At 41.8% G+C, this 25,556-nt stretch overlaps 2 protein-coding genes across 2 annotated transcripts in view; both read left to right on the top strand.

The window, feature by feature from the left end:
• The window catches only part of LOC140271439 (plexin-B1-like), a 74,818-nt gene extending 63,299 nt beyond the window's left edge, over positions 1–11,519 (top strand). The window contains exons 27-39 of the mRNA XM_072366662.1: positions 76–254; positions 332–398; positions 2,148–2,294; positions 2,604–2,775; positions 4,076–4,179; positions 4,283–4,367; positions 4,855–5,027; positions 6,876–7,036; positions 7,651–7,798; positions 7,996–8,060; positions 8,719–8,794; positions 8,921–8,995; positions 9,415–11,519. Coding sequence (XP_072222763.1) covers positions 76–254; positions 332–398; positions 2,148–2,294; positions 2,604–2,775; positions 4,076–4,179; positions 4,283–4,367; positions 4,855–5,027; positions 6,876–7,036; positions 7,651–7,798; positions 7,996–8,060; positions 8,719–8,794; positions 8,921–8,995; positions 9,415–9,519 — 1,557 coding nt within the window. The 3' untranslated portion in view covers positions 9,520–11,519. The remainder of the gene's footprint in view (positions 1–75; positions 255–331; positions 399–2,147; positions 2,295–2,603; positions 2,776–4,075; positions 4,180–4,282; positions 4,368–4,854; positions 5,028–6,875; positions 7,037–7,650; positions 7,799–7,995; positions 8,061–8,718; positions 8,795–8,920; positions 8,996–9,414) is intronic.
• A 4,769-nt stretch (positions 11,520–16,288) lies between these two features.
• On the top strand, positions 16,289–24,664 carry LOC140271699 (SRSF protein kinase 3). Its single transcript, XM_072366987.1, has 13 exons — positions 16,289–16,595; positions 16,788–16,866; positions 17,621–17,724; positions 19,808–19,916; positions 20,531–20,618; positions 20,767–20,854; positions 21,054–21,160; positions 21,324–21,474; positions 22,477–22,553; positions 22,889–22,996; positions 23,859–23,928; positions 24,026–24,118; positions 24,192–24,664. The coding sequence occupies exons 2-13, from the start codon at positions 16,826–16,828 to the stop codon at positions 24,377–24,379; spliced, it is 1,224 nt and encodes a 407-aa protein (XP_072223088.1). The 5' UTR covers positions 16,289–16,595; positions 16,788–16,825; the 3' UTR covers positions 24,380–24,664.
• The last annotated feature ends 892 nt before the right edge of the window (positions 24,665–25,556 follow it).

Raw genomic sequence — 25,556 nt, 5'->3', positions numbered from 1 at the left:
TCACACCGGAGATTTTCTTTGGGGTTTTATGCTGTCTAAGCTTTGCTTCATGTCTCATCCCTGTTGTGCCTCCAGTTCATTCACACTCTCGAGGTCCAGCGGACTTTTTCCCCCCGGGACCGGGCCTACGTGGCCTCTCTGCTGACTGTAGCCCTGCACGGTAAACTGGAGTACTTCACGGACATCCTGAAGACGCTGCTCAATGATCTGGTGGAACAATACGTGGCCAAAAACCCCAAACTGATGCTGAGGAGGTGAGGACGCTTCCCCGGGTGTTGTTGTGGTGCTGCCTTTCATGTACACACAGTTGATCTGTGCTCTTTTTCCTCAGAACTGAATCTGTGGTGGAGAAGCTCTTGACCAACTGGATGTCTATTTGTCTCTTCACCTTTCTGAGGGTACGTACATGTTGTTGGGATGTTTTTGTGTTTGCTACCGACAACAGCTGGAAATGAACCCCGTTATCTTTAAGTCTTTCTGCATTTAACTCCATAACTACCATTATTCATCTGTAAGGCCCAAAGTACAGTCAGTGTGTCTGTAGACAGTGAAGTTTTCAGCCTCTCAAACTTCCCACAATTTTGTGATTTCAGACTTAGTTTTTCTTTTTTTTAAACCTTCAGGCATTCAGAAAGTGTAGTTAGTGCCTGGTTATCGCACCTTTAGCACCAATGCTAACCTCTTAGAGCACCTTTCCTTTGGAGTTTTAACACGGGGAGTGTTTGTGTGCAGCCATTTTCAGGTCCAGACTCTGGCCTGATCACTCCAGGAGTTTACTCTGAGGATTGCTTAATATTTATCTACATACATCCTTCCTTCTATCCTGCCTGATTCTGTCAGCACCTCTGCTCCAGGGACTGAGACGTTGGACGTCTGCACTGACTTTAGAAATGCATGTAAACACGTTGGTCCAACAGAAATGCTTTAATCAAAGCAACACATCCGGATAATGCAGCTGGGAATCGATCCACTCCTGCACGTAAATGCTCTCCACCTGCTCCAAAGTCTCTTCTTTTTGTAAGATAAGTCAAATACACCTGAATGTTAAGAGCTGAAGTTCCAATAAAGCTGCTCTCATTCTCTTTCTGTTGTCAGACAGCGAAACGGCCCATTAGAACTACGTGTGGACGCTTGAATAATTTCCAATAAAAATCCTCAAAATGCTGTGACGTCTGACAAAATCACCATTTAAGTAACTTAAAGACAAAGTGTTCGTTTAATTCAGCCGTACTTACACGGATGATGATCTCCCTCAGAGGAAGTTAGAAGAAGCTCAGCGTTTTCTCACCATCCACTGGGTTTAATAACTCCATATTTACTGGGACAAAGGTGGTCCAGTTCGATGACCGGGTCCATGTGACCGTGCTGATGATGCTGCCAGGAAGAGTTTCACTTCCAAACATGTTGTTGGGAATCCGCTTCTCATGATCCAAGAGTCATTACTGTGTCTTTTGTGGAATTCCCAGGGCTCTTCAGTGAGACCACGCTACACAAAGACCTATTTACTTTGCTACCGCACAGTTCTCGAATCTTACAGGCCTCTCGATCCCAAACTTCCTCCATCTGGGAATGACGGAGGCTTTTGTGCGCTGGGATACTTTTTCTTCTGTTGTTCCACAGATCTGTGCCTCAGTCCTCTCGTGTAGGTCTTCAGGCAGCCTCTTGACCTCACAGTTTGATGTTGAAAATGTAATTCTTTGCAAATATCATCACTTGTAAAAGCTGCTCTATGTGGACACGCTACTGTAGCTCCTGTTCAAGTCACTTCCCTGTTGGGCTTTTCTAGTGTTTCTTTTCTGTTGCAGTATTTCCACAGGAGTCGACATTGAAGTCCATTTTCCTTTTGTTATCTCACACTAACACTTAGAACTCTCACTTTCTTTCCACTTCTTTACTTGTTCCACTCGCACTCTGTTCTTTAAATAACTTTTTACCTAATGCCAGGGCTTGTTATTCCACTGAAGCTTGGATGTTACTCCTCACTTGTAAGGAAGAACTGCTTCATAGAAAGTCTTCATTTAAGTTGGTGTAAATCAGATCTGGCTGGTAAATTAAGGCTGAGTCCAGGCTGCTCAGAGGTAAAAGGAGTTGAGTTGGTTTTGGGAAAACTACTGAAATAAAGTCCCCATTCTTTATGTTTGGCTCAGGAATCAGCGGGGGAGTCGTTTTACATGCTGTTCAGAGCAATAAAGCACCAGGTGGACAAGGGACCTGTGGACGCTGTGACAGGAAAAGCAAAGTACACGCTCAATGACAACCGGCTGTTACGGGAGGACGTGGAGTACCGCACGCTGGTGAGAGTCCTTCATAGTTTATTACATAATGATTAAGAGTTAACACGGCCATGCAGTGTTTTTACTAAAAATGCTGACTTTTCTCCTCGTTTCATCCCATCTTTAACCTGTTTTGATGTCTTAAAGTGTATGTTCATGCTGCCTGTTCAAGTTCTATTTTCCACACAAAAGTAGTATCCGTATCTTTTAACCAGTACTCACAGTGTGACGCGATAAATTCAGATTCAAACAACTCAATTAGACTGCTTTGTAGTGCCGTTTGTGTTCCAGTTCCACGTGTTTAATCAGCCTTCCCGCCCATCTGTCCAGACTCTAAATGTTGTGATGCCGGCCGTGGCCGCCAGCGGAGGCGCCACTACTACGGTACCAGCCAAGGTCCTGGACTGTGACACCATCACCCAAGTGAAGGAGAAAGTTCTGGAACAAACCTGGAAGGGAACGTCTTTTTCTCAGAGGCCGCACATCGACTCGTTGCATCTCGGTTAGTCCACTTTAGTTCCTACGGCACGTTTTCTCCCAGCTTCTGAAGTGTCGAATTGATCGTTTCGTTTCCATTTGACTGCAACCGTTGAAACATTAGAATAAAGCACTGCGTAAAAGTCTTCAACCACAACTCATTTATTTGATATAAAACAAGCAAAATGGGAAACATGTAAGTAATATAACCATAAATAGAGTTTGAATATATTTGTTCTGAGCTCCTTTATTCTCCAACACAGCCTGAACCCTCTTAGACAAGCTATCTGCCATTTCTTTAAGCAGTCTTCAGGAATAGTTCTCCAGGCTTCTTGAAGGACATCCCAAAGCTCTTCTTTGGATGTCGGCTGCCATTTGTTCCGTTCTCTGTCAGATGATCCCACACTGCTTCAATAATGTTGAGGTCCGGGCTCTGGGGAGGATTCATCCCTCCATAAGACCTGTTGCCACTGATTTTCAGTCCACTTCTTGTGTCATTTGGCATAGCTCAGCCTTTTCTCCCTGTTTCCCTTCCTTAAGAATGGCTTCTCCTTCCATGTAGACCATTTCTGATGAGGCTTGGGCCAACAGTAGATGGATCAGCTGAAGGACAGACAGACATCAAGTAACAAAGTGTCTAAAATTAACTAAAAATTGTTAAGTTGTCTGATGTGTATAGACACAACACTGGTTCATTACTTGAGTTGGGTGCTTTTTTTTATGCTTGAATGATTCATAGGTCAGAGTTAAGTGGCTTAACAAACAATGAAAACACATTCCTCTAGAAATTGTCAGCTACAAGGACTGGACGGTGAAAAATGAGTGAAAAAGCAGAAAATGTCCAGAGAAAACTTTGAAAGACTTTTTTTTTTTAGCCTATCCCTTTTATTTCTGTTTTGGATAAGATGACATGTGCCACATTTGCCACAGCTTGATTGCAGGGATGCAGACTTCTTTCTGTGTGTCACTTGACATTTTTTAACCATCACCAGGTCACAAACGCTACTGTTAGCTTGAGCTAATCACTTTGGTGCAATGGCAATGCAGTTAGGTCAGAAAACGTCTGCATCACAGGAGAAGCACATCTGGGATGTATTCGTGTTGATCCTCCCTTTGAAAGGGGATTGTAGCTTTGTTCCCCAAACAGTTTGATGTTGTCGGGCTGATCCACGCCCACCCAAATAGTCCAAAGAAAGACATCATGCAGGACTTGGACATAAGTAGAGTAACAGCTCACATCAGTGGTCTGCTTTGTAGTATTTTTATCCTCTTAAATCTGCACCGATGAGCAGAAAATGAACATAACATCAACATTTTTTCCCCAGAGTGGCGAGCAGGTGTTGCAGGTCAGCTCATCCTGTCAGACGAGGACCTGACCTCAGTGGTGCAAGGCTCCTGGAAGCGCCTTAATACACTCCAGCACTACAAGGTCAGTGAAAGTCTCACGTGGCGTTGGCCTGGTAGAATAGACCAACAGTTGATCCTAAAACTCTTTCAGAGTTGAAGGTAGTTGACACTTCTGTGTGATGCAGGTCCCTGATGGAGCGACGGTGGCCCTCGTCCCCAGGAACAGCAAACACCACCTCCATGACAGCCACGATTACATGCCTGGAGAAAGTGAGTCGCACACATATGTAATACTGATTTAAACAGATGTGAAGGTGTACTGATGTTGCACAGGTGTTAGTTTTACCTCCTAATCTGAGTTTGAAGCCTGAACATCTTCACATGAGATGAGAATCACAGGCCAACTCCTGCGATGTTCTCCAGTTTTATGACTCAAATAGTGCAGAAATTCACAATAAATGTTTGAAAAATGTCAAATAATTCAGGATAAATTGTCCTTTACCAGCTGAACAGACTCTAAATGACCAGTGGAGGTTGCTGTTTGACTGCGTTATTACACTGGATGGAAGGAGGCGTGCTGGAAAACAAGCTTTGCTTTTGAAGAGATTGATTAGCGACCGGTTTTAAATGATTAGAATTCCTTCAAGAAAGCCAGGCGATACTAACAGGCTCCAAACAACCTTCATCTTACAGTTTTTCAAAAACAGACACTGCTTAAAGTTTTCACTCTCATCAGCTGTTGGTCTCTTCCTGTCAGAGACGCCTATGCTGGACGATGGCGAGGAAGGCGGCGTGAGGCTTTGGCATCTGGTGAAAGCCAGCGAGGAGTCCGAGCTGCCGAAACACAGGAGGGGCAGCATGAGGGAGAAGGGCGGGGAGAGAGCCAAGGCCATCCCTGAGATCTACCTCACACGGCTGCTCTCCATGAAGGTAAAACGCTTTTTAAAAAAATCCTGAAATGGTTCAAAATTACTTACAAAACAACGATTTCTAACATGTGATTTAATGTTTCGCTTAAAGAAGAAACATATTTTAAACGTATACAATTAATACTGGTCCTCTCACAAAGGTTTTTACTCATTCTGAACCCATGTGACATAATAAAAAGAAAATTATTAGTGTATTCAGTGTTTTCATCAGAGGGAGCTCCAGTTTTTTTTGTTTACTTTTTGACAATCCTTCATCCTGACATCCTTTTACTAGCCATTCAATGTTATGGGAAAACGAGTTCAGACAGTCGAAAACAATTTCACACAAAAGGTAGGAGGAAGCCCCCCCCCCCCCTTCACATAAACCTGTATTCTCACAGCTTTTCTCTTAGTATAACTTCCTGATTTTTTCTAACAGAAACCTTCACCCGTGGTGACCAAATGCGAGTCTACATTATTTAAAGCTTATGAAATATTAACCTTAATAATGCATGTGGACCCAACACATTAAGTGGTAAACTTTCCACTTTGAAACCACACGTTCAAACACACTTTACCAAACGCAGTGGGCTGTTAAACTCATTTATTAATGTTCATTTATCAGGTCTCCATCTCTTGGGCTGGTTTAAACTTGAAAATACTGGATCCTACATTTCCCATAATGCAGTGGAACTTCCATTAGACGCTGTGTGTTTTGGGATCATTTAAGTTTATTTGAACCGTTTTTGAGTTGCAGTTTTCTCAGCCAGCTCTGATTTCCACCTGCTCACACAATCATCAGCATACAGAATCATTTCTGTTGTAAACTGAGGAGTAAAGTGCTCCAGGCACAAATAAAATCCATCTGAAAAGGAATTATACATGAGCTTATAGGTCTAAAAACACAAAATACACCAGATAACAGAAATCTTTGCTCTTTGTTCACAAACTGTCAGTCTAAAATTGAACATATTTTCACTTTGGCTGATAACAACAAATAGAGGAATAAAACAATAGACCTGTCACATGAATTCCGGGATTTTCCTCTTAATGGCTTCCTTTTTTTATACCAGTAAAATCCGCTTTGCATGTCCAAATTAGCCTCTACGTGTGGGTACAAAGAGTTATTTAAAATGCCTTTTTTTTTCTGCTTACTCACCTTTTTCAGGGAGTGAAACAGATTGATTGGAGTCCAAAGTCCTTTACTAGTGGAATTCCCAAACTAGAATGGAAGTTTCCATCAGTAGTACTCCCAGAGGAAGCTTAGCAAACAGAATGCATTAATGCAACAGGCATCGTTTGGCCCTCATAAAGAAAGAACTTCATGATGAAGTTAAAGGAAATCTGTCCAATTTACAAAGAAAGAAACCAACAGAGGGATAACTCCTCATTCAGGCCTGGATGTGTTGTGGCCTGTAATCTGATGGATGGATGGTTTAGATGGATGAATAGGCAGATGGATGGAGTGACAGACAGATGGACAGATAGCCGGACAGATGGATGGAAAAATAGGCAGGTACTAGATAGATGGATAGATAGACAGATAGACAAGCAGTGCATACATACCAAATCCACAGCCTGTGCTTCTCAGAAGCAGATTTGAACTGTTACCAAACAGTTAAAAGGATTCATCTAAAAATCATTGAACAGCTGTGGTGGAAAGTGCTAAGTTGGCATCATCCATAAAGCAACACCGACTTAAAATCAAAGCTGGGTTTAATCATTAGGAAATATCCATCCTATTTTTTAAGCACCCGGTGTAAAACCTCATTGCATCACTATGACAACACAGAAGAAGTACAAGCACATAAACTGAGCTCCATGTGTAAAACCAGAGGAGCTCATCATCTGCTTCTCTGCTCCATCTCAGGGCACTCTGCAGAAGTTTGTGGATGATTTATTCACAGCGATCCTCAGCACCAGTCGCCCCGTGCCTCTGGCTGTCAAATACTTTTTCGACTTGTTGGATGAGCAGGCTCTGCAGCACAACATCGCCGACTCCGAGACCATCCACATCTGGAAAACCAACAGGTAACCAGGAGCGAACAGGAGGTCAGGAAGCACCACGTAAAGGTTCTTTTAAAGGTTCTTTAAAGGTTCTTTAAAGGGTTATTGCTGCTCTCAGCTTGGAGAATCAGATTTCCTGACGGGCCACGAGAACAGCAAGTCTTTCACCATTTAAAACTATTGAAAAAAGAGTTCATAGCATTTTGTGCTATTTTGTGAGTTTTTGTGTGTAACACGTCCTTTTTGCATCCGTTAAACATACCAACCACTTTGTGTATCCTCAGTAAAGCTCAGGAAATGTTCAATTTGTTTGCTTTCAGATTAGTTGGTAGTAGTTTTCAGCTTTGCTCTCCCAACAGGAATAATTTGTGATTCTCTAAACTGAAAACACTCTGACTGCTGCTTGCTACAAGTCAGACACCGATTACTGTCAGCCATTTTTTTTTACTGACTTTACTGTACTTCATTAGTTCTGGAAGTAAGCCTCCCTGACCCGTCTCTGCGGTGTTTTTTCTGAACAGTTTCTCTAAAATACTGCGCAGTTCAGTTTCCTTCATTCTTTCTCAGTTTACCGGACGTGTCGCTGACTGTTTTTCTGCCTAAGTGTTTACCAGCTTTTTATTTGTCTCACCCCACAGTTTACCGCTGCGGTTCTGGATCAATATCCTGAAGAACCCTCAGTTCATCTTTGACGTGCAGACCTCGGACCACGTGGACGCCGTGTTGTCCGTCATCGCCCAGACTTTTATGGATTCCTGCACCATCGCTGACCACAAGCTGGGACGGGTGAGCCGCTCCCACATTATCCAACACTGCTGCTCTGGGTTGTTGTGCCCACTGTCCACAGAACAATTAACACGTTGAGAAACGTCTTTTAAGCTTGATTAGTGTATTAGATAGTAAAATCTTGGATATATTATTATGAAATCATGTGTTTTATATGATATTCAGTACACGCTGCTCCATTTGTCTCCCCTGTACAGGATTCTCCCATCAACAAGTTGCTGTATGCCAGAGACATCCCGCGTTATAAACAGATGGTGGAGAGGTAAGAATATGGCAGCCAGTCCTCCCCGCTGACCCCAGGCATACAAATACTCTCTGGAAAAGTAATGAGGGAGCGAGGCTGAGGACATCTGTTAGCGGCAGACAGGAGGTAGACTGAGCCGGAGAGGTTTCCATGCATGGATAGTCGGGGAGCAGACTGCTGCACTTACTCCTGTCGCCTGCACATTAAACCCTGCACATTACACTTGTTGTATAGGAACTAAATGCCTGATTTTGGCCTCCTCTGAAAGTGAGGACTCCTCATTTTTTTCCCCAAAACTGTCAGAGTCACTCTGAGTGTTACTGGGACTGAGTTACACATGTGTGAACTTCTTCTGTCCATCCTCAGATGCCTTTAGATGATTCTAGTTGTGTCACAGCCTGTCTTACCCAGTAGTGACTGCACAATAATGCAGGTTTTTTGCAGGTTTTTCTAAATGTATGTCCAGGGCCCTCTCTGGAAATTCCTACTGGCTATGAAGGCCCATGAATACAACATGGGAGCTCCTCAGGCGTCAGTCAAAAGCTAGTAATGCTGGCTTTCTTAGTGAAAGCACAGCATCGGGAACGTTTAAGAGCACTTTTATAATAGAATACACACAGCAATCTGTGAGAATATGGTGAAGAAACCAGTTCTTCCTCTTCCCTTCTTTCTTCAGGTACTACGCAGACATCCGACAGACCATCTCTGCCAGTGACCAGGAGATGAACTCAGCTCTCGCAGAACTCTCCCGGGTATGTTGTTTTTCCTTTTCCAGAAAAATAGATCCTTAAGGCGAACGCTGAACAGATGCAGTGAATCATTTCTTTAACTGAAAATAAGAAACCACTTCATCACTTCTTTTTGTCTACCTAAAACAGAATTATGCGGCAGAGGTCAACTGCCTTGTGGCTTTGCATGAGCTGTACAAGTACATAAATAAGTACTACGATCAGGTAAGTATCACAGAACCCTTTCAGATTGCCAGTAGTAGCATGTTAATCAACAATGTTTTCAGAAACAGTCCAAGAGAGAGAGATGGCCATCACAAAGCTGCTCCGAGGCTCGTGCACCTAAATCATGTGACAAAGACAGCACATATCGCTCAGAAGCAGAATAACTCACCGCTGTTTTAGCCTGTAAACAACAACAACAAAAAATCTGTTTTAAATCTTTGCTTCATGTCATCACACACGGAGGTGTGCTGCGTGGACGAATGTTTCATGAAAATACAGCTCATTAGTTGCCCCGAAAAGGGTGGTTTCATGTCCCCCCCAAAAAAAAGCGTAATTCCACCCGGACTACAATTTAAGACGTGCATGGAATAGTAAGTGAATCAGCTGTGTTCATCCAACTCTCTCCTTGTTTTTGTCAGATCATCACAGCTCTGGAGGAGGACTCCACAGCTCAGAAGATGCAGCTCGGTTACCGGCTCCAACAGATCGCCGCTGCCGTAGAGAACAAGGTGACAGACCTATGACCCCGAGGCCGGGATAGATTTTTCATTTGTCAACTGGTCCTCGATGTCTCCTGGACGACAAAGAATCCTCCTTTTTTTCCTTTTCCAAAGGAATAATGTGACTCACACTGATTTCGCCGTCGTTTTGACAGACTGGTTTTAAGTGAGGGGGGGGGGGGGATCGCTGACTCTGGCCACGTTTCTCGTGAACCTTTTCAAATTCCCACCGGTCCTCAAACTGGGCTTAAAGGGACGCCTCGCCACTGAGGGGGAAAATATGACACGCATTTAAAAGCACGTGATGGATTCCTTACGTCAACAAAAGGGAGACGCGATATATAAAGAGATCATTCTGTTGGACTTCATCTTGACAAACTGAGCAGAACATTCCTTCTCTGAGTTTAAAGGTACGCTTGTTGGGCTTCTGTGTGCCCGAGGACGAAAAAAGGAGGACTTTACCTTTAATGTGGACAGCTGTGGAGCTTCTCTCAAAGTCTTACTAGTGATGCTGTCGGTGGATTATCGAACCTAAAGGGTTCTTCCATACTCCTTTTAGCTGCCTTAAAGCATCTTTCCAAGTCTTACTTTGGTTTCTGAGCTCACTCTGCTGGTGTTGGAGAATTTTTCGTGTTAACAGTTTCCACAGATTCTTTTTTTTTTTGTTTGAACTTATAGCTGCTGCTTTGTGTAGTTTAAACTAAACCCTCTTTCCTTTCATGGTGACCACAGCTTCTGTGACTGTTCTATGGTAGTGATTCACAGATGTGAGTATAAACTTTGTGGAGATTTCTTATTTTTTAAAGCGTTACCGGAAGAAATTTATTCGGAGACGTGTCTGGATTAAGTAAGAATTGATCCGTCCTTTTTTTTTTTTGGGGGGGTCATAATGATTAAAGTCAAAGTTAATATACAGAATCAATGAAAGGTCAAGCTGACCAGCGGGAAATTAATGCACAAATACAAAAAATAATGCACAAATAAGTTTGATTGTCTAAAAGAAATGTGGGGTACTGTGTGCGTTTATCTTTCAGCCTCAGGATTCGTTTTCCTCACAGCTGATTTATTTTTCCAGAACTCACAAGTGGTAAATCCTGAGCGAGACAATGTTGAATCTAATCTGTGTATTTATACAGTTATCTTTTATATATGTGCATTTTCTAGGTACATTTCAGTAGCATCGACTGCACTTTTCTTTTCACTCCTCTCTTCCTCTTCAAAGTCTGGTTTGATGTGCCACGTCTCTGCAGCGTTTTGGGTAAACGGTCACTTTCATTTGTCATTGAGGAAGGATCTCCTCTCCTCTGTGGTCAGTTCTGTGTCAGCTTCTCATGAAACGGAGGGACCAGACTTTTTAACTCGGATGGAAACAGCTGCGCCCCATTTGTACGCTTGAATTTGCATTCGTGTCGTCGGTGTGACGGCAGATTTTAGAGCAAATTTTTTTTATCTTTTAAAAGTGATCCAGACTTCAATCAGACGGTGTGATTTTTAAACGAAGATGCCTGCTGCTCTGCGATGCCACACGTGGAAGGCTTTTATTAGTTGTTTTCCAATTTAATTTATTGTTTATTTATTTCATTGCATATGTTGTTGGTTATTCCTTTCAGACGTACATAACAGTTAAGGTTGTGCTCCTCCTAAGTCAGATTTGTCTTTTTTTTGTTAAAGAAAAGCACCGCCTCCCTGTCATTTTTTTGTACTTTTCAAGTCCAAATCTAATTCACAATCAGCCATTTAGAATTTCTGATGATTTCTGTCTCTTTTTACATTCTGTAACGACTTTACAAGAGTTAAGGTATATGATTTATAATGCCGCAAACAGTTAACTTGTACATAAAAGCATCCTTCTCTTTCTTTGCCGTTTACATCGCATTGCTTCCTTGTGTATGCAAAACTCAGTTCTGATGTTTGTAGATACATACTGTTCCCAGGTAATCTTGACTTTAGCGATGTCTGACTAACTGATAGGATGAGCCTAACAACAGCTTAATGTGATGCAATAAAGTGGTCATATGTGAACTGATCTGTCAAGTTATCGGTTTGTATGAGTTTGTTTTCCCTGAAGTGGTAAAGGAACCAATCAACCAGCCACACATGGTGAGTAAATGATGACTATCACCCATCTCCCTGCAATCTTATCAATGAATCAATCAAAACCTTTGTTTTTTTTTATTTATATAGCATCAAGCAACTGTCATTCAAAGTGTTTGATCAATAAAAGTGACGAGAACACGACCAAATAAAGCAGATACAGAAATATAACAGGTAAAAATAAAAAAATGCCAAATTAAATCCGGTGCCGTTTTGTGTGAGGTGTTTCAGAACATTTATTCAGATTTATTTGGCCATATTGTGTCCTTCTGTGTCTTACTGAGATTTTTGTTTTTACTGGACATTTTCCCATTAAGAGACACGTTTTTGAAAGATCCCTCCACACCAGTTTGGATTCTGTGCTATTTGAGAGATTTCAGCCGATACTTTTGGAAGATTTTAACATCTGTTATGAGGGGCATCTGGAGTTGTCTATACGTGGAAGCAGCTGACTGAGCTTTCCGAAACCCGGAATGAGACCCTAAATTGGCGGTGGAAACAAAGAGAAAGGAGGAGGAAGTTTAAACCCTTTCTTCCTTTGATCATAAGGGGAAATGTGAAATCACCGACAAATAAAGCAAACCATCTTGGGCTTCTCTGCATGGCTTCTGGACAAAAGGGACAGCGGACAGAGCGGCAACACTAAAGGTACCGGTTTATAGATAATAATTACAGATAATAATCTTGGAAAGGGCATCTCTGCAGTTTCTGCCCACCCAAATGCAATCATGGCGATTTGCTATGCTACTCTTTCAACGCTCCAACAACTGATAATTGTTTTTGCATTATTTGTACTTCATCTCAAACTTGTATTGTCATAATATAATTTCCCATTGAGGATCAATTAATCACCTCAGAAGTCCACCCAACCTCTAACCTGAATATAGTCAAATATACGATATTAGCCCTAACAATGTTGCCTCCCTCCACTTTTACGACTGTTCAGTTATTTTAACAACTCAATTCCTTTTATATTAATGGTTTTAAACAAACATAAGATATAATAAATCACCTATAAAGGATGTGCCCCCTCAGTTTATTTGTTTAAGATGGTTGGCCAAATGGTTTGAGCCCAAATTTGAATTCCTAAAGATAACAATGGAGCACACATAGAGGATCAAGTTAAATTGTCCCTGTTTCACCAGTTTTTTACTGTTTTATTCTGGCCAAGTCAGCAAAATGCTCAGGCTTGACGACTCTGATGAAAACGTGGATGAAAATTTGAGTGACAGCTTTGCTACAGTTTTTAGCTCTCGAGTATATAATGTTAAAAAACAATTATTTTTGCAGATAAAATGTGATCTCTTTCTTTTTCTCCCTGTGTTTCAGGAAACACGGAAGCACTTTAGGCAGCTAAAACGCTGTTATAAGTTTATTATTTTATTAGTTAAATCCGATCTTTCAGACAGCAAACATCGTTCTATAATTCTAGTTTAAAGATATACTGTATATACACTGTATATAACAAAGATAACCAGTTGGAACTCTTCTTATGACTGACAGACAGTATTTATAAGTGTTTCAGGTCCATTTCAATCAATAAATCAGTCAAAGTACTTTATGAATTTCGCAAGGGGAAATTCTCTCGATGCAGCAGCAAACAGCGCACATAATAACTTTCTAACTGACAACAAAATAGAATAGAGGATAAGCCAGTGGTGTATACATAGTATAAAAATAATAAGAATAAATATATATTCACACAATAAAGTGGTTATGAAACTGTTTATTTTATTTTAGCAAATCAATACTGAACCCAAATGGGTAGGTGCAAACAGAGTAATGAATGTGCAAACTGTTTAATCTGTTGCCTAAAGGAGAACTGTCAAAGAGTGATGGTGAACGGTAAGAAAGACTTCTTTAACCATTCTTTATGACAGCGGAGCTGAATCAGCCTGTTGGAGAATGAGCTCCGCTGTCCCTGCAGTGCCATTTCATAGCAGTTAGCGAGCATGAACGAAACGGATGTCCGAGTCCTTTCGATGATGCAGCCCTCCAACAGTTTAAGAAGCTAATGTCTGCTTGTTGACGTAGATTTGTCCCCATTAGTGTCAGTTAGTACATTAACAACTTCCTGTTATCAGTGAGCCATGCCAGGAACTCCATATATGGTCATTGTCTTTCTCAAGACTGTAGAGAATGTGAAGCCAACATCCCACGTCGGTTTGTTTACACGTTCCCATTTTAATTCTAACAATTCAATTCAAACTAAAGGATCAACCTCTAAAATTATTAATCATGCTGTAAATACTCCTCATAAGCTAATGCTGAGTTGATGTCACGTCTGTTTGTTTCTTCTTCTTGTCCTTTTTTCTTTCTTCATCTCCCCTCTACTGGATTTGGCTGTTTTCAGTCAAACCAAACCAAAAATCTAACCAGGTAACAACAATCTTAAACAGCATACAACACAATATGACCTATCATCACATTCTCTTTTGGTTTTTAATATTAAAATGCATATTTATTATCAATATAGTGACTTATAAAACCCACTACATAGGACATTATAAAATAAACACACTTAAGACTGTGCCTTAAACTATAAGAATTTGTTTACTTTGATTAATTGGCCAAAAAAACGAGGGTTGGATTTTGCTGGGGGTCAGATTTCAGCTTATTAATTGGTAGCTCTTGCATTCAGTAGCGGAATTCAATTGGTCTTGGCTAAGTCCACCTTCTCTCTCTCATTTTCCTGTCTCCATCTCTTCACTTCTCCACTAGATTTTGACGTTTTTAGCTAAATAAAACAAAAGCTAAACTCGTAACAATGGTAAGAGGTAGTGGGTGAGCATTCCTTACAAATATTGTCATGTTGTCTTATCTGTTTTCTGTTGAGAAAACAGCAGTGTGGAGGTCTTAAATTAGCAGCAGCGTAATAACAAAGGAGGTGTGGGTTAGTCAGGCACAGAGGAACGAGTGTTTGCACGTACGCCTCCGTACACCGGAGGAAACTGGTTCAAAAATACTCTTTTATCACTTACCACTTATCCCCCACTAACCCTGTGATCTACATCCATGCAGGTGCTGTTTTCATATCGCTGCTCACTGCCCCTGTGGGAAAAGTTATTACAGCTCTTTGAAAATGGAAAATGGCACCAGCCAGGACAAGCTCTCGGGTGAGGCTTGGACCGACATTACAGGGTAATGACACAGGGGGAAGGACAAATGTACACCTGCACGCTAATGCTAAACAGCAATGAAACAGCCGGGCGAGTGATTATAACAGCATTAATAGACTTTTTTTATTTGTCTTTATTGTATTACATGTATAAATATATATACATGTATACAAATAAATGTATACGTAATACATAGACTTCAAGCATATTCAAACTTCAAATTTAGGCATGAAGTATTAAAAACACACAATATTTTACCTTTAAGAACTTGTAAAGTGATTTGTTTCATATTTTTAGATGTTATAGATGTGTCCACTCTTGCTGACATCAAACAACTCGTTCACGAATGAGTGATGACGAGCTTGAAAGCCATTACCCACTTCTTATTTCAACTGAAACAAAGGGTTTAACATTTGTGCAGTTTATCTTTGAGTACAGATATTTTCAGTTTCATACGGAATAGATTTAAGTTCTCAACTCGGAATCGTGATTATGTTCAATTCAATGCACATCTGTTTTTGTACACCTCACTCCTGTCACACATCTTATTCAGCATCTTGGTTTTGACTTGCTCCTCTAACTCTGCACTCTAACTGACATAATAAAACTAATGTGTTCAAAATACGTTGCTAAAACTGCACAGTCTACAGTCTAGTAACATGAAATAATTCATTTAAAAGGGGGTGGAAAAAAGTTACTTTGGTTGAAGTAAAGTAATAGCTTGAATTGTTACTGAACTATATCCAACAATGCATGATGTCCAATGGAGTGGACAGGTTATATATATATATATATATATATATATATATATATATATATATATACTCTATTAGGGACTTTCCATGGTGTTCATGGCATGGCTGGCCTTCATCACTGATTGGTCAGCGGGTGACGGCGTGTGAGATAACTCACTGAACCCACTGTAGTGACCACCGGATCAAAGAGTTTCTCACTGACTGTGTGAATGTTCGCAGATCAGATCAGTTTTTTTTCTTAGATATAAAGTGGTTTTAAAATATGAGCACAAAGTCCATAAAGGTAAGCAGGGGTCTCAGTGGTGTTGCATCTTAAAGCGCCTCCAGATCGACTTTGGTGTCGTTCCCACCTCCTTTTGTTCCACCTGACAAACGGCTCGGACCGAGAGGCTAAGAATATGTATTTAATTAGTAACTAACAGTATTTACATTTTTATATGCTACCATTAAGTTTTAACGTGTCTTTTCATAAACTGCTCAGACTAGAAATGCACCGCTACTGTACAGCCATAGTGCGCCTGTAGTTAGGTTTAACTTATCTGACTGTGAACAGTTATTCACGTGAGGTCAAGAGGTCTGAATATCACACGTCACTCACTTCTCATTCCTCACTCTTCAACACTTTGTGTCTCTTATCTCTCAGTCTTTGTCTGCAACTCGTGTTTGATCCAGACGCCCGTTTGCTCGACTGTATCTATCATGGAAATCTGGGAGTGTTAACAGCAAAGTGTTGGGAAGAAAGAGCAGAGAGTCAGACTCAGTCGTGGGAATTAAATTGGCCGCCGAGGGCTAAAATACCTTGGCGAAGAATTGGCCGAATTTCAGTTGACCTTCTTCCTCCTGACGTTATTGTGGTACTTGATATTGTGTTGGAGGTCAGGGATCCCATTCTCAAGCCAGGTTTAGCCATCTGTGATCCCTGTGGCCCAAAAGGTGGGACTCTCAGTGGGTGTACGAGGGGGGGGGGAGTCAGCAGCTGTCACTTGCTCTCCTCCCCTGACCGTTTCCCTCACGCGACATTCTTCTCATCTTTTATTGCAGTTTAGGCTTGACCACAACAAGGAACACGGTGGAAAACACAGAGACAAACAACTGAATCGACTGAAGAGAAAAGAATCTCTCAGGGAGGCAGGTAAAAGCCTGTCAGGCAGTGAGTTAGGGGTCTGCTGTTGGTTTCCATGTTTAGACGCTGCTGACTACGGCTTCAGGAGAAGTTGACCTGACCTGACATCACTACCGCCGCCTCTTAATGCTGCTGCAGTCTTAGTTTTGCTAATGCATTCGTCTCTTTTCTCAGTCTGAACCCACATTTTGTTCTCTGCAGGCTGCACAAGTCAAGATACCGACCATCTACTTCACCACATGATGCAGAAGTGTCCCCGTTCAGCTCAACAGCATCATATGTAAGTACAGACTTTTTGTTCCCCAGGGAAATTCTGGCATGTGATCTGAATGACTTTCTTTAAATTTGCAAAACTAAGGACTGTTTTTTAGCAGAGGACTACGTTTCTGTGTTGAAACATTTCCTTTTGAAACACTGGAGAAAAACAAGCTTGCTTATTTTTTTTTGGCATGTGATGTTCTTTGCAATCTAATTTAAAGGTTTCACACAGCTTTACAGTCTCCTATCAGTCTAAGAAAATGTCTCTCCTTATATCACCTTAGCCTCACGGAGCGATGTTGCTTGAAGCAGCTAATTTTAGCATCAATAAAGCAAGCCAGGATTATTTTAGGCATCACAGAGGTGACTCAGATGGTAGGCAAGAGTTGCAGACAGTATCTTAGAGTCAGAAAAAGAGAAAACGTGTTATTCAAAAATGTTTACATGATTATGATCCATGTACAGCCATATGATGCAGCAAAGAAAACAGACATGACGTGACCCGAACTCTTCCAGCCGTCAGTGTAACAGATATCCACAGCAGCTGGGATGCAGAGATCTCAAGTTGCATGAACAGACTGCAAAGTGATTAACTGCAGAGTCAGAAATAGTGTAACTTCCGATGTTGCTTGTCCGCTCTTAGCCAGGCAGTGGGACAAGTTTCCGTTGCTGACTGAGGCCATGGGAAACTCTAAAAACAGTTCAGCTCACAGTCGACACAGCGCACACTCGCTCATTCTGTGGGATTTTAAATCGACATGTCTGTGTATTTGTAGGAGTGAAGGTGTCTCGTTGGATAGTTTCAGAGCCCTCGGGTGTCACGAGCAGCTCGATCCAAAGGACAGCCGGGACTCTGAAGACCCCAGAGAATACTGTTATGGTATGAGGGAATATTCTGCTTATTTTTGAGTGTTTTTGTTCATGTAAAGGGTTTATAAAGTTACTTATCCCAAAGAAAACGCCCACAACGAAGCGAGATTAAGGGAATCTGCCTCAGGTTTTCTTCCATCACTTGTCAACATCACAGTGAAACACCTTTTTATAAAACCTCCCATTCTGGTTTTATGTATCTCAGACAAAGAATGAGCAGGAAATGGAAGCCGCCCGCTATGAGAGGACACGCGGAGCTGGAATCTACCGATGCCAGCTACGAACTGTGAGCTTTGCTGCTCTCAAGCTTCGAGTCCATTACTGTTGTACTCTGAGACAGCTTCATCTCACTCAGATCGCTGCTGTCAGAGTTCTAACCAGAACCAGGAAAACCGAGCACACTGGTTACCTACAGAGACTTTAAAGGCTTGCTGCTGGTTTTCAAATGATCAGTACAATGGGACCTCGATGCATTTCCGATCTCCTTGAAGAATATTAACAAAGGCGGACACAGACCTTTAGAGGGCAGTTAATTAGTAGAATCTTGAATATGATCCAAGCAGGGTGAAAATGCATTTAGCTGCTGTGCTGCACACAGACGGCATCAACTCCCTGCTGATGTTAAATGTACCCCAACTATAGCCACTTTTATTAAACCAATCTGGACCTTTTTCCTTTTTCCTTAATGCCTTTTGTAGAGCACTTTGAGTTGCCTCTGTGCACGAAATGTGCTTTACATTACAGCCCATTTTAATGCTGGAATCGACTGGAATTCAGCATCCACAGAATCCATTGTCCTTTAAAACAAATCTCCGTTTGAGCCCTTCACGCGCACAGCCATAGTGAGTTTTTGTTGTTACATTGTAAAGGCCACAAAAGCGCCAAGTGACTCTAAATGATAGGGTTATAGGCGAATCCTTGCTTTTTCTTCCGGTCACAGTTAACAACAGTGAAAAATGGCAACCGAGGTGGAGCAGCTGTATTTGCAGTTGGAGCTCATCAATACTGAAGAACAAATGCTTAAATTGCAAATGTTGAAGCACAGGCGACAAAGAAGACGTTTCTCTGTGGTCTGTACGACCGGCCGAGGCTGAACAACCAGTGTTGAACAAATGCACTTTAGATCATTTCGAATGCCAACGAGCTTCTTCGCCGTATACAGCCACTAAGACCGGAAATAGTAACTGCTGGAAATTACGTTCTGAGCGGACCAATCACAGCCCTCACGGCCCGCGTCGAGGCGACGTGTCGTTAGAATTTTTGGAAGGTGCACGTCAGGCTGTGGCGGAGGGGTAATCGTCGACTCGACATCACGCAGGACCATAAACTACCACTAAGGTGGAACGTGAAACCAGAGTTGTGAATTGCGGTAGCTCAGACCCCCTCCCACCCTTGCTCCAAGGCCATTGAATAAAGTAAAAAAGGGTCAGTGTACTTTAAAACAAGTTCATTTTAAGGCTCTCTGAACTGTCAAACACATATTTAGTTCCATCTTTGTGTTAAACTCTTGTGACCTGTAAAGACAAAGAGAAACACAAACCCGAGCGCCTCACACAAACTGCAGTGTTTTCTTGCCAGTTTGCCAGCGTGACCTTGCTCCCCGTTCTCCCCACCTCACCTGCCAGCTGTGCAGGTGTCGGCCTGCACCTCTTCTGCCCTCTGCTGCTATGCGATATCACAGATTTCAATGACGCGGTAATAAATTATACACCAGCTTATATCATGTTCTGTTATAATAGAAACAAGATCTCTGATGAGGTCCATAAAACTGCTTGTCATGCCGGCTGAAGGAGAACAGATACAGGCTTATTCATCATTCCTCTGAGTCCTGCTGGCAGGTCTGAATGATGTATTACTCACTAACAGACATGCTATAGCTTACAGGAAGTTGTAATGCCAGAAATAGCTTTGGTGCTACGTTTGAGTCTTCTTTCTGAGCTCTTGGATGAAAACTGCTCACTGCACAATGACCAGATTCAGATTCCAGATGATGTGGAGAGAACTCTGGTAAATAATGTGAATAGCCTAGTAACACAACCACATAAATTACTTTGTTTTAATCCTGCATTTCTCGTTGTTTCCCGTCTCCTCAGGTGGGTACCACCCCGTCCAGATTGACGACACCTTCAACAGCAGATACCGGGTGGTGTCTAAGCTCGGCTGGGGATATTTCTCAACTGTGTGGCTCTGCACGGACCTCAAGTAAGTTCTTTAGGACTGTACAAAAATGATTCGTAGTGATGGTTCTCAAGCTTGATTAAAAACTGCCACCTTTCTCTTTTGCAGGCTTTTCCACATCTAGTTTTGTCATCTCAAGTCAAGAATCTTGCTTGTAAACAGCGTTTGATGTTCATTCTAATCATTTTCAGCATAAAATAAGATGGTGGACACAAAGTTGCCATCGGAGTAGATTTTTAATGAAGTTTAGATGTTTGTTTGAGCCCGGCTATGCAGCTTCTCTGTAGTTTTGCATTTTAAATTTCAGCTGATGTCACAAAGGATGAACCAAACAGGGTTTCAGATGAGGAGATTAAATATTAGCACAAATTAAACAACCATACTGACGCAGCTTTATCCTTGGATAACGGATGTGATGGGAGGGGCAACGTGACGTGACGGGGGGAGGGAGGTTTTACTTCATTACAAACCGCTCTATGTCCTTTGAAACTGAGTCCATTATACAAACACGCCACTCCTGCTCTTCTGATAATTTGTTTACGGTCTGTTACAGAGCAGTCATTTCACGGATCGAACAGAAAGTATAGGACACTGCGGTTGAACAGAAGCTCTGATTTGGTGTGTGTGTGCTTTGGCAGGTTGGGTGGACGTGTTGCAGTGAAGGTGCTGAAGAGCGGCGCTGGCTTTGCCGAGGCGGGACAAGATGAACTGGCTCTTCTGCGATGTGTCAGTGGCCTGTTGCTTGTGTTTCTCCTCTCTTACTTTTTATTTGCAGTTTAGAGTTTGTCAGTATGCACACACCAACCTGCCTGTCATTTTGTTGCCCACCTTCTTCCCCTCCTTCTGCCCTGCTTCCCACCTTCTCTTTGTGCAGGCTGGTGGTCCTGTGGCCCGTCACCCCTCCAGTCGAAGGATTGTTCAGTTGCTAGATGAGTTCAAGTTGGCCGGGGTCAATGGTGTCCGTATCCTTTTTTTGAGACTGTTTCTTGTTTCTTGGGCAAACAGTTTAAACCTGACACCAAACCTGAGGAGTTATCACCACTGATGTGTGCTGGTATGCCCGAACAAGCCACCAAATATGAATCGAGGCCCAGATAAAGTGTGAGTATAACAGAAAATGTGCAGTTTGAATTCAGTGTGACCTTAAAGTCTGCTGGTTAGACATGTGTCTGGTGCTGGAGCTGCTGGGGCCCGACCTCAGAAGCTGGCAGCTGTGTTTTGGGAATCCAGGACTGCTGCGGCCTTGGGTCAAACAAATACTCACTCAGGTAAGTTACAGTGAAGATTAATGGACCCAAAATATAAATGGATCGACCAAAGACATTTTTATCTCCTCTCTTTAAGTCATCTGTGTTTTCTGATAATATGATAGGTCAGGAGACAGTTGAGTATCGAAGGGAACGACTTCAGCCACAGTTTATTTCTCTGCAGGTTCTTCAGGGACTCGACTACCTTCACACTCAGTGTAAAATCATCCACACAGACATCAAGCCAGAGAACATCCTGCTGTGCCTGGAGGAGCAGTCCCACAAACCACCAGCTGGGGGCAGCACATTCCTCTCTTTGGAGGCCAAGACCACAGGCATAATTGCGTTTTTCGTTGTTTCCACACATGCTGGGGAGGGTTTTAAGGCAGAAGTCTCAAAGCTGGACAGTTTATAGCTTCGCTGTATGAGCCACAGTGCAGGGTACACCAAATGTGTGCACAAAGCAGAAGTGCTTGGAGCCAGTTTGAGAGATAATGTCAGGCCTTTAATAAACAAAGTCTTTGCTCTGCACATACCTGAGGCATGCATTATAAATACAGGGGGTTATACTACTAAAAACAGAACAGGCTAGAAGAAAAAAAAGATATGAGAGGCAGAGCTAAGTGTTCTGTGTATGAATTTACAGAATATGCGATTACTAGGGATGCACTCTGATCTCTTTAACATCGGTGAAACAACAAACTCGAAACAACAGCTAGTATTTTAGCTCTTCATCACTCTTTGAACAAGCCAAATTCTCAGAAGCCCCTATAGCCTTTTTAACTATTACTCAGTGACTTGTCAGAACTTGATTGGTTCACCAAAATGTTCTTAAATCTTAAAATAAATCGCCTGCTGCGGAATCCGGTTGCCACCTGTTGAACATTTACTGAGTCTGCAGCTGCAGGTTGATCCTGTCAGTTTCAGGGTAAAGTCAATCCAACATCAGATAAACACAGACTACCGCCATCTGTTATATCAGGGATACCCACATCCGGTCCTCGAGGGCCGCTATCCTGCAGGTTTTAGATGTTTCCTTGCTTCAACACACCTGATTCAGATCAATGCATCATTAGCAGGCTTGTGCAGAATTGAACAATCTTTTGAAGAGATCCATTTGATCTGAATCAGGCCTGTTGAAGCAGGGAACCATCTAAAACCTGCAGGATAGCAGCCCTCGAGGACTGGATGTGGGTATCCTTGTGTTATAGGTTAGCCTTTTTTGGCCTGACTGCCGTCAACAAGCTGAATATCGGCCGATATATCTGTGCATCCCTGATCATTTTTACAAAGACTCAGATGCTTTGATGATGATGATGCGCTGTTGTTTCTTTCAGAGAGGAAGCACGTCAACCCTTATAGTTTGAAAGAGATTACAGTGAAGATCGCTGACTTGGGGAGCTCCTGCTGGGTGGTAAGAGTCATTTTTATGCACATTGTTACAGGGTTCTTATAGGGTTCATCTTGTCAAGGTGAATATTTTCTGCACTCTAAGTTTATCACTTTATCAACTTTAAAGGCAGCAAACAGTGTATGTTATGTTCAAATTGGCTTTATTTTGCCCCCAAGTAGCCAAAAAAAAGTTAAAATTAAATTAAAGTCTAACTAAATTAAGTCTAACTAAGTATAAAGTCAAAATAATTAAAAACACATTTAAAGCATTTGTTTCGCTTTTAAGGATGAACTGCGTTTTTATCCAAAGAATCCAAATAAAAGGTTTTAATCTGTGCCGTCTGTGTGTTGGACCAGTACAAGCATTTCTGCGAGGAGATCCAGACCCGTCAGTATCGCTCTCTGGAGGTTTTGTTGGGTTCTGAGTACGGACCGTCAGCTGACATCTGGAGCGTCGCTTGTATGGTGAGAGACTAACCGAACCTGTGCGTCCTTACACTTTGAGAAGTTTCACTTGACATGATTGGATCTTTGGAAACATTTGTTCTGTGGATCTTGATTTACAGCGACTGTCCCATCAGATCAAAAATGCTGCAGTTGTCTAATTATAACTAATAATAACTGTTATTACATTTTATCATCAATTCAAATTAAGGATGGCAACATAGGTGTGTAATTATGCTTAATTTAAATGTCCTAAGATTAGATTTGAGCATGAACATCAACATATTAATGTGGGGAAAATAGATTATTTGATTCCAAACAGAGCAAAATAAGTGCACATCATCTGCAAATAAAAGTATCTAAGTCTCAACCTAAAACTCCCCAAATGACTGTTGTACCTGCAGAAGCCCATCAAACCCCGAGCCCATGTTAAATAGGATTATTGTTGTTTTTATTCTAAGCAGCTGGGATTAAATGGCTAAAAGATGGAGTCAGGATTGAAGTATTTGTGTGACCAGAAGTGCAGGAATGACGATGCAGTGAATACGAAGCAGTTGGGAAATGATGGTGTCACGTTATTGCATTTTTTTGTCATGACGCTGTACACAGAAAGTTAAATAATCAGCCTTTAGGAGTCATGAGCTGCGATATCTGCAATATACATACAGCAAAATGATCCATAAATCCTTGTGCCAGTCCAAGCCCATGTGAAGCTGAATTTTACCATCCTTTACCTTCAATAGACTTTTCTGCAGGCTCGGTCAGATGATCTTTGTGAAATTTTGATTAAAAACAAAAAAAATCAGAGTCACAGATTGGTATAGCCAGCGTTGATCTTGTATAGACTCATACTTTTTTTTGTTGTTGCTCTGAACCCTCACAGGCCTTTGAGTTGGTCACTGGAGACTCACTGTTCCACCCCAAAGCCAGCGAGTCCATTTCCCTGGAGGAAGGTAGGTGAAGTGCAGCGTGCCGACTCTAACTGAAGAAGCTCACACTGTTGCTGTATTATATTATTGATGCTAACGTGTATCGTACATTTGTACTCAGATCATATCGCCCAGATCATGGAGCGGCTTGGTAAAATTCCACCAGCTGTTGCCTTATCGGGTAAATACTCTGCAGATTATTTCAACTGCAGAGGTAAGTCAGCAGCTTCTCTTTTTTGACTTTATTTGCATTTATAATTTTACTAAATGCTGCTGAATGCATCCAGGTGAGCTGCGTCGTGTTGGTCCGCTGAGGCTCTGCAGCCTTTACGATGTTCTGGTGGAGAAATACAACTTCCTGTTGGAGGAGGCCTCTGGATTGTCAGACTTCCTTATTGGCATGTTGGATTATCACCCGCAGAGGAGGCCCACTGCTGCACAGTGCCTCTGCCACCCATGGTTGACCTCTTGTTAACCTCCTGAAAGCCCTGCAGGCCTTCGGCGCCATCTGCAGTCCTCACAGGCAGATGCTTTCAGCAGCACGACCTCGCCGATTTCAGGGCATCTTTGAATTTTTATTCTGAGGGAATTCCTGTAGAAAGTCATGCATTCAGCGTCAGATAGATAATAGGATGGTATTCTCCACTGGAGCCTCTGAAGCACTTTAACCCTTTCAGTCCTAAAAAAAAAAAGGAAATGAATATGTAATGCTTCTTTATGCATCGGCAGGCCTGAAACGTGCACTGTTGCAGTTATTGACCATCAGTTTCACACTGGAGTTATTTTAAAAAATGCTTTTTAGTTTAACTTTTATACGTAAAATTGGCAGTTTTAAAAGAAATAAAGCCTGGATAAATGGAACTTATGTGTATGTAAAGTGGGTTTTATTTATATCGTCAGAAATTATTCCACAAAAGCTTTTGATTAATCCCACATAATCTGCGGTGTGAAAACATACAGACAGATGTGCACCTGTGCCTCCATAAGGATTTATCGTCAACAACAGGAACAAGGAGTCTTGTAGCAGACTGTCTATCAGTGGGAGGTTTCTGTAGAACCTCTGACCCAGTGTGTTGATGCTGTTCTCCTAACACCAACCAAGCAGTCTTTAGATTAACAGAACTATTTATTACTATTATTGCTTCATTTCTGTATTGAGACCCAAAATCTTGTACTTTTTATCATCCTTAGATGTCTGATTTAGGGATGGATCAGTGAAACTGGACTGAGGCTCACGAGGGAAGCGTAAGCTTATTTTGAGTAGAATTTACTTTCTGATCATAGAGTACTCGTTCTAATTTAAACCTGCACTGAACAGCTGTTGCTCTGTCCTTTCCTTTGCATAGATATGCAATGGTTTGTACTCGTCTGTTTGTTAGCAGGACCAGGCTAAATCTACCAGATCCAAAAGTCCTTAAACTTCATGGCAAGTTGGAGCACAAGCAAAGGAAGAACTTTATCATATTCTGGCACAGATTTGTAATCACTGTCAAAACTCAAGCCCCATTTATATATAGATATTTTCCCTTAGCCTGGAAGGTCCCATTGAATTACACGATCTCTTCTTCCAGGACGTCCTGGCCAAGAGGGCAGCAAAAGACAAATATAAATGTGAAATATATCAAATAATAAATGTCAAATTTGTTGCAGAG

Source organism: Leuresthes tenuis, unplaced genomic scaffold (genome assembly GCF_036924035.1).
Source record: "Leuresthes tenuis unplaced genomic scaffold, fLeuTen1.0.hap1 SCAF_16, whole genome shotgun sequence".
Classification (NCBI taxonomy): Eukaryota; Metazoa; Chordata; class Actinopteri; order Atheriniformes; family Atherinopsidae; genus Leuresthes; species Leuresthes tenuis.
Note: the sequence above shows the minus strand (reverse complement) of the source record. Positions and strands in the feature narration are given on the sequence as shown.

Excerpts from the sequence above, each read along its gene's own strand:
- LOC140271699 (XM_072366987.1), top strand. The coding sequence starts at position 16,826 with ATGATGCAGAAGTGTCCCCGTTCAGCTCAACAGCATCATAT. Across the intron at positions 21,161-21,323 it reads TCAAACAAATACTCACTCAG|GTTCTTCAGGGACTCGACTA; the intron begins GTAAGTTACAGT and ends ATTTCTCTGCAG. Across the intron at positions 24,119-24,191 it reads AGATTATTTCAACTGCAGAG|GTGAGCTGCGTCGTGTTGGT; the intron begins GTAAGTCAGCAG and ends GAATGCATCCAG.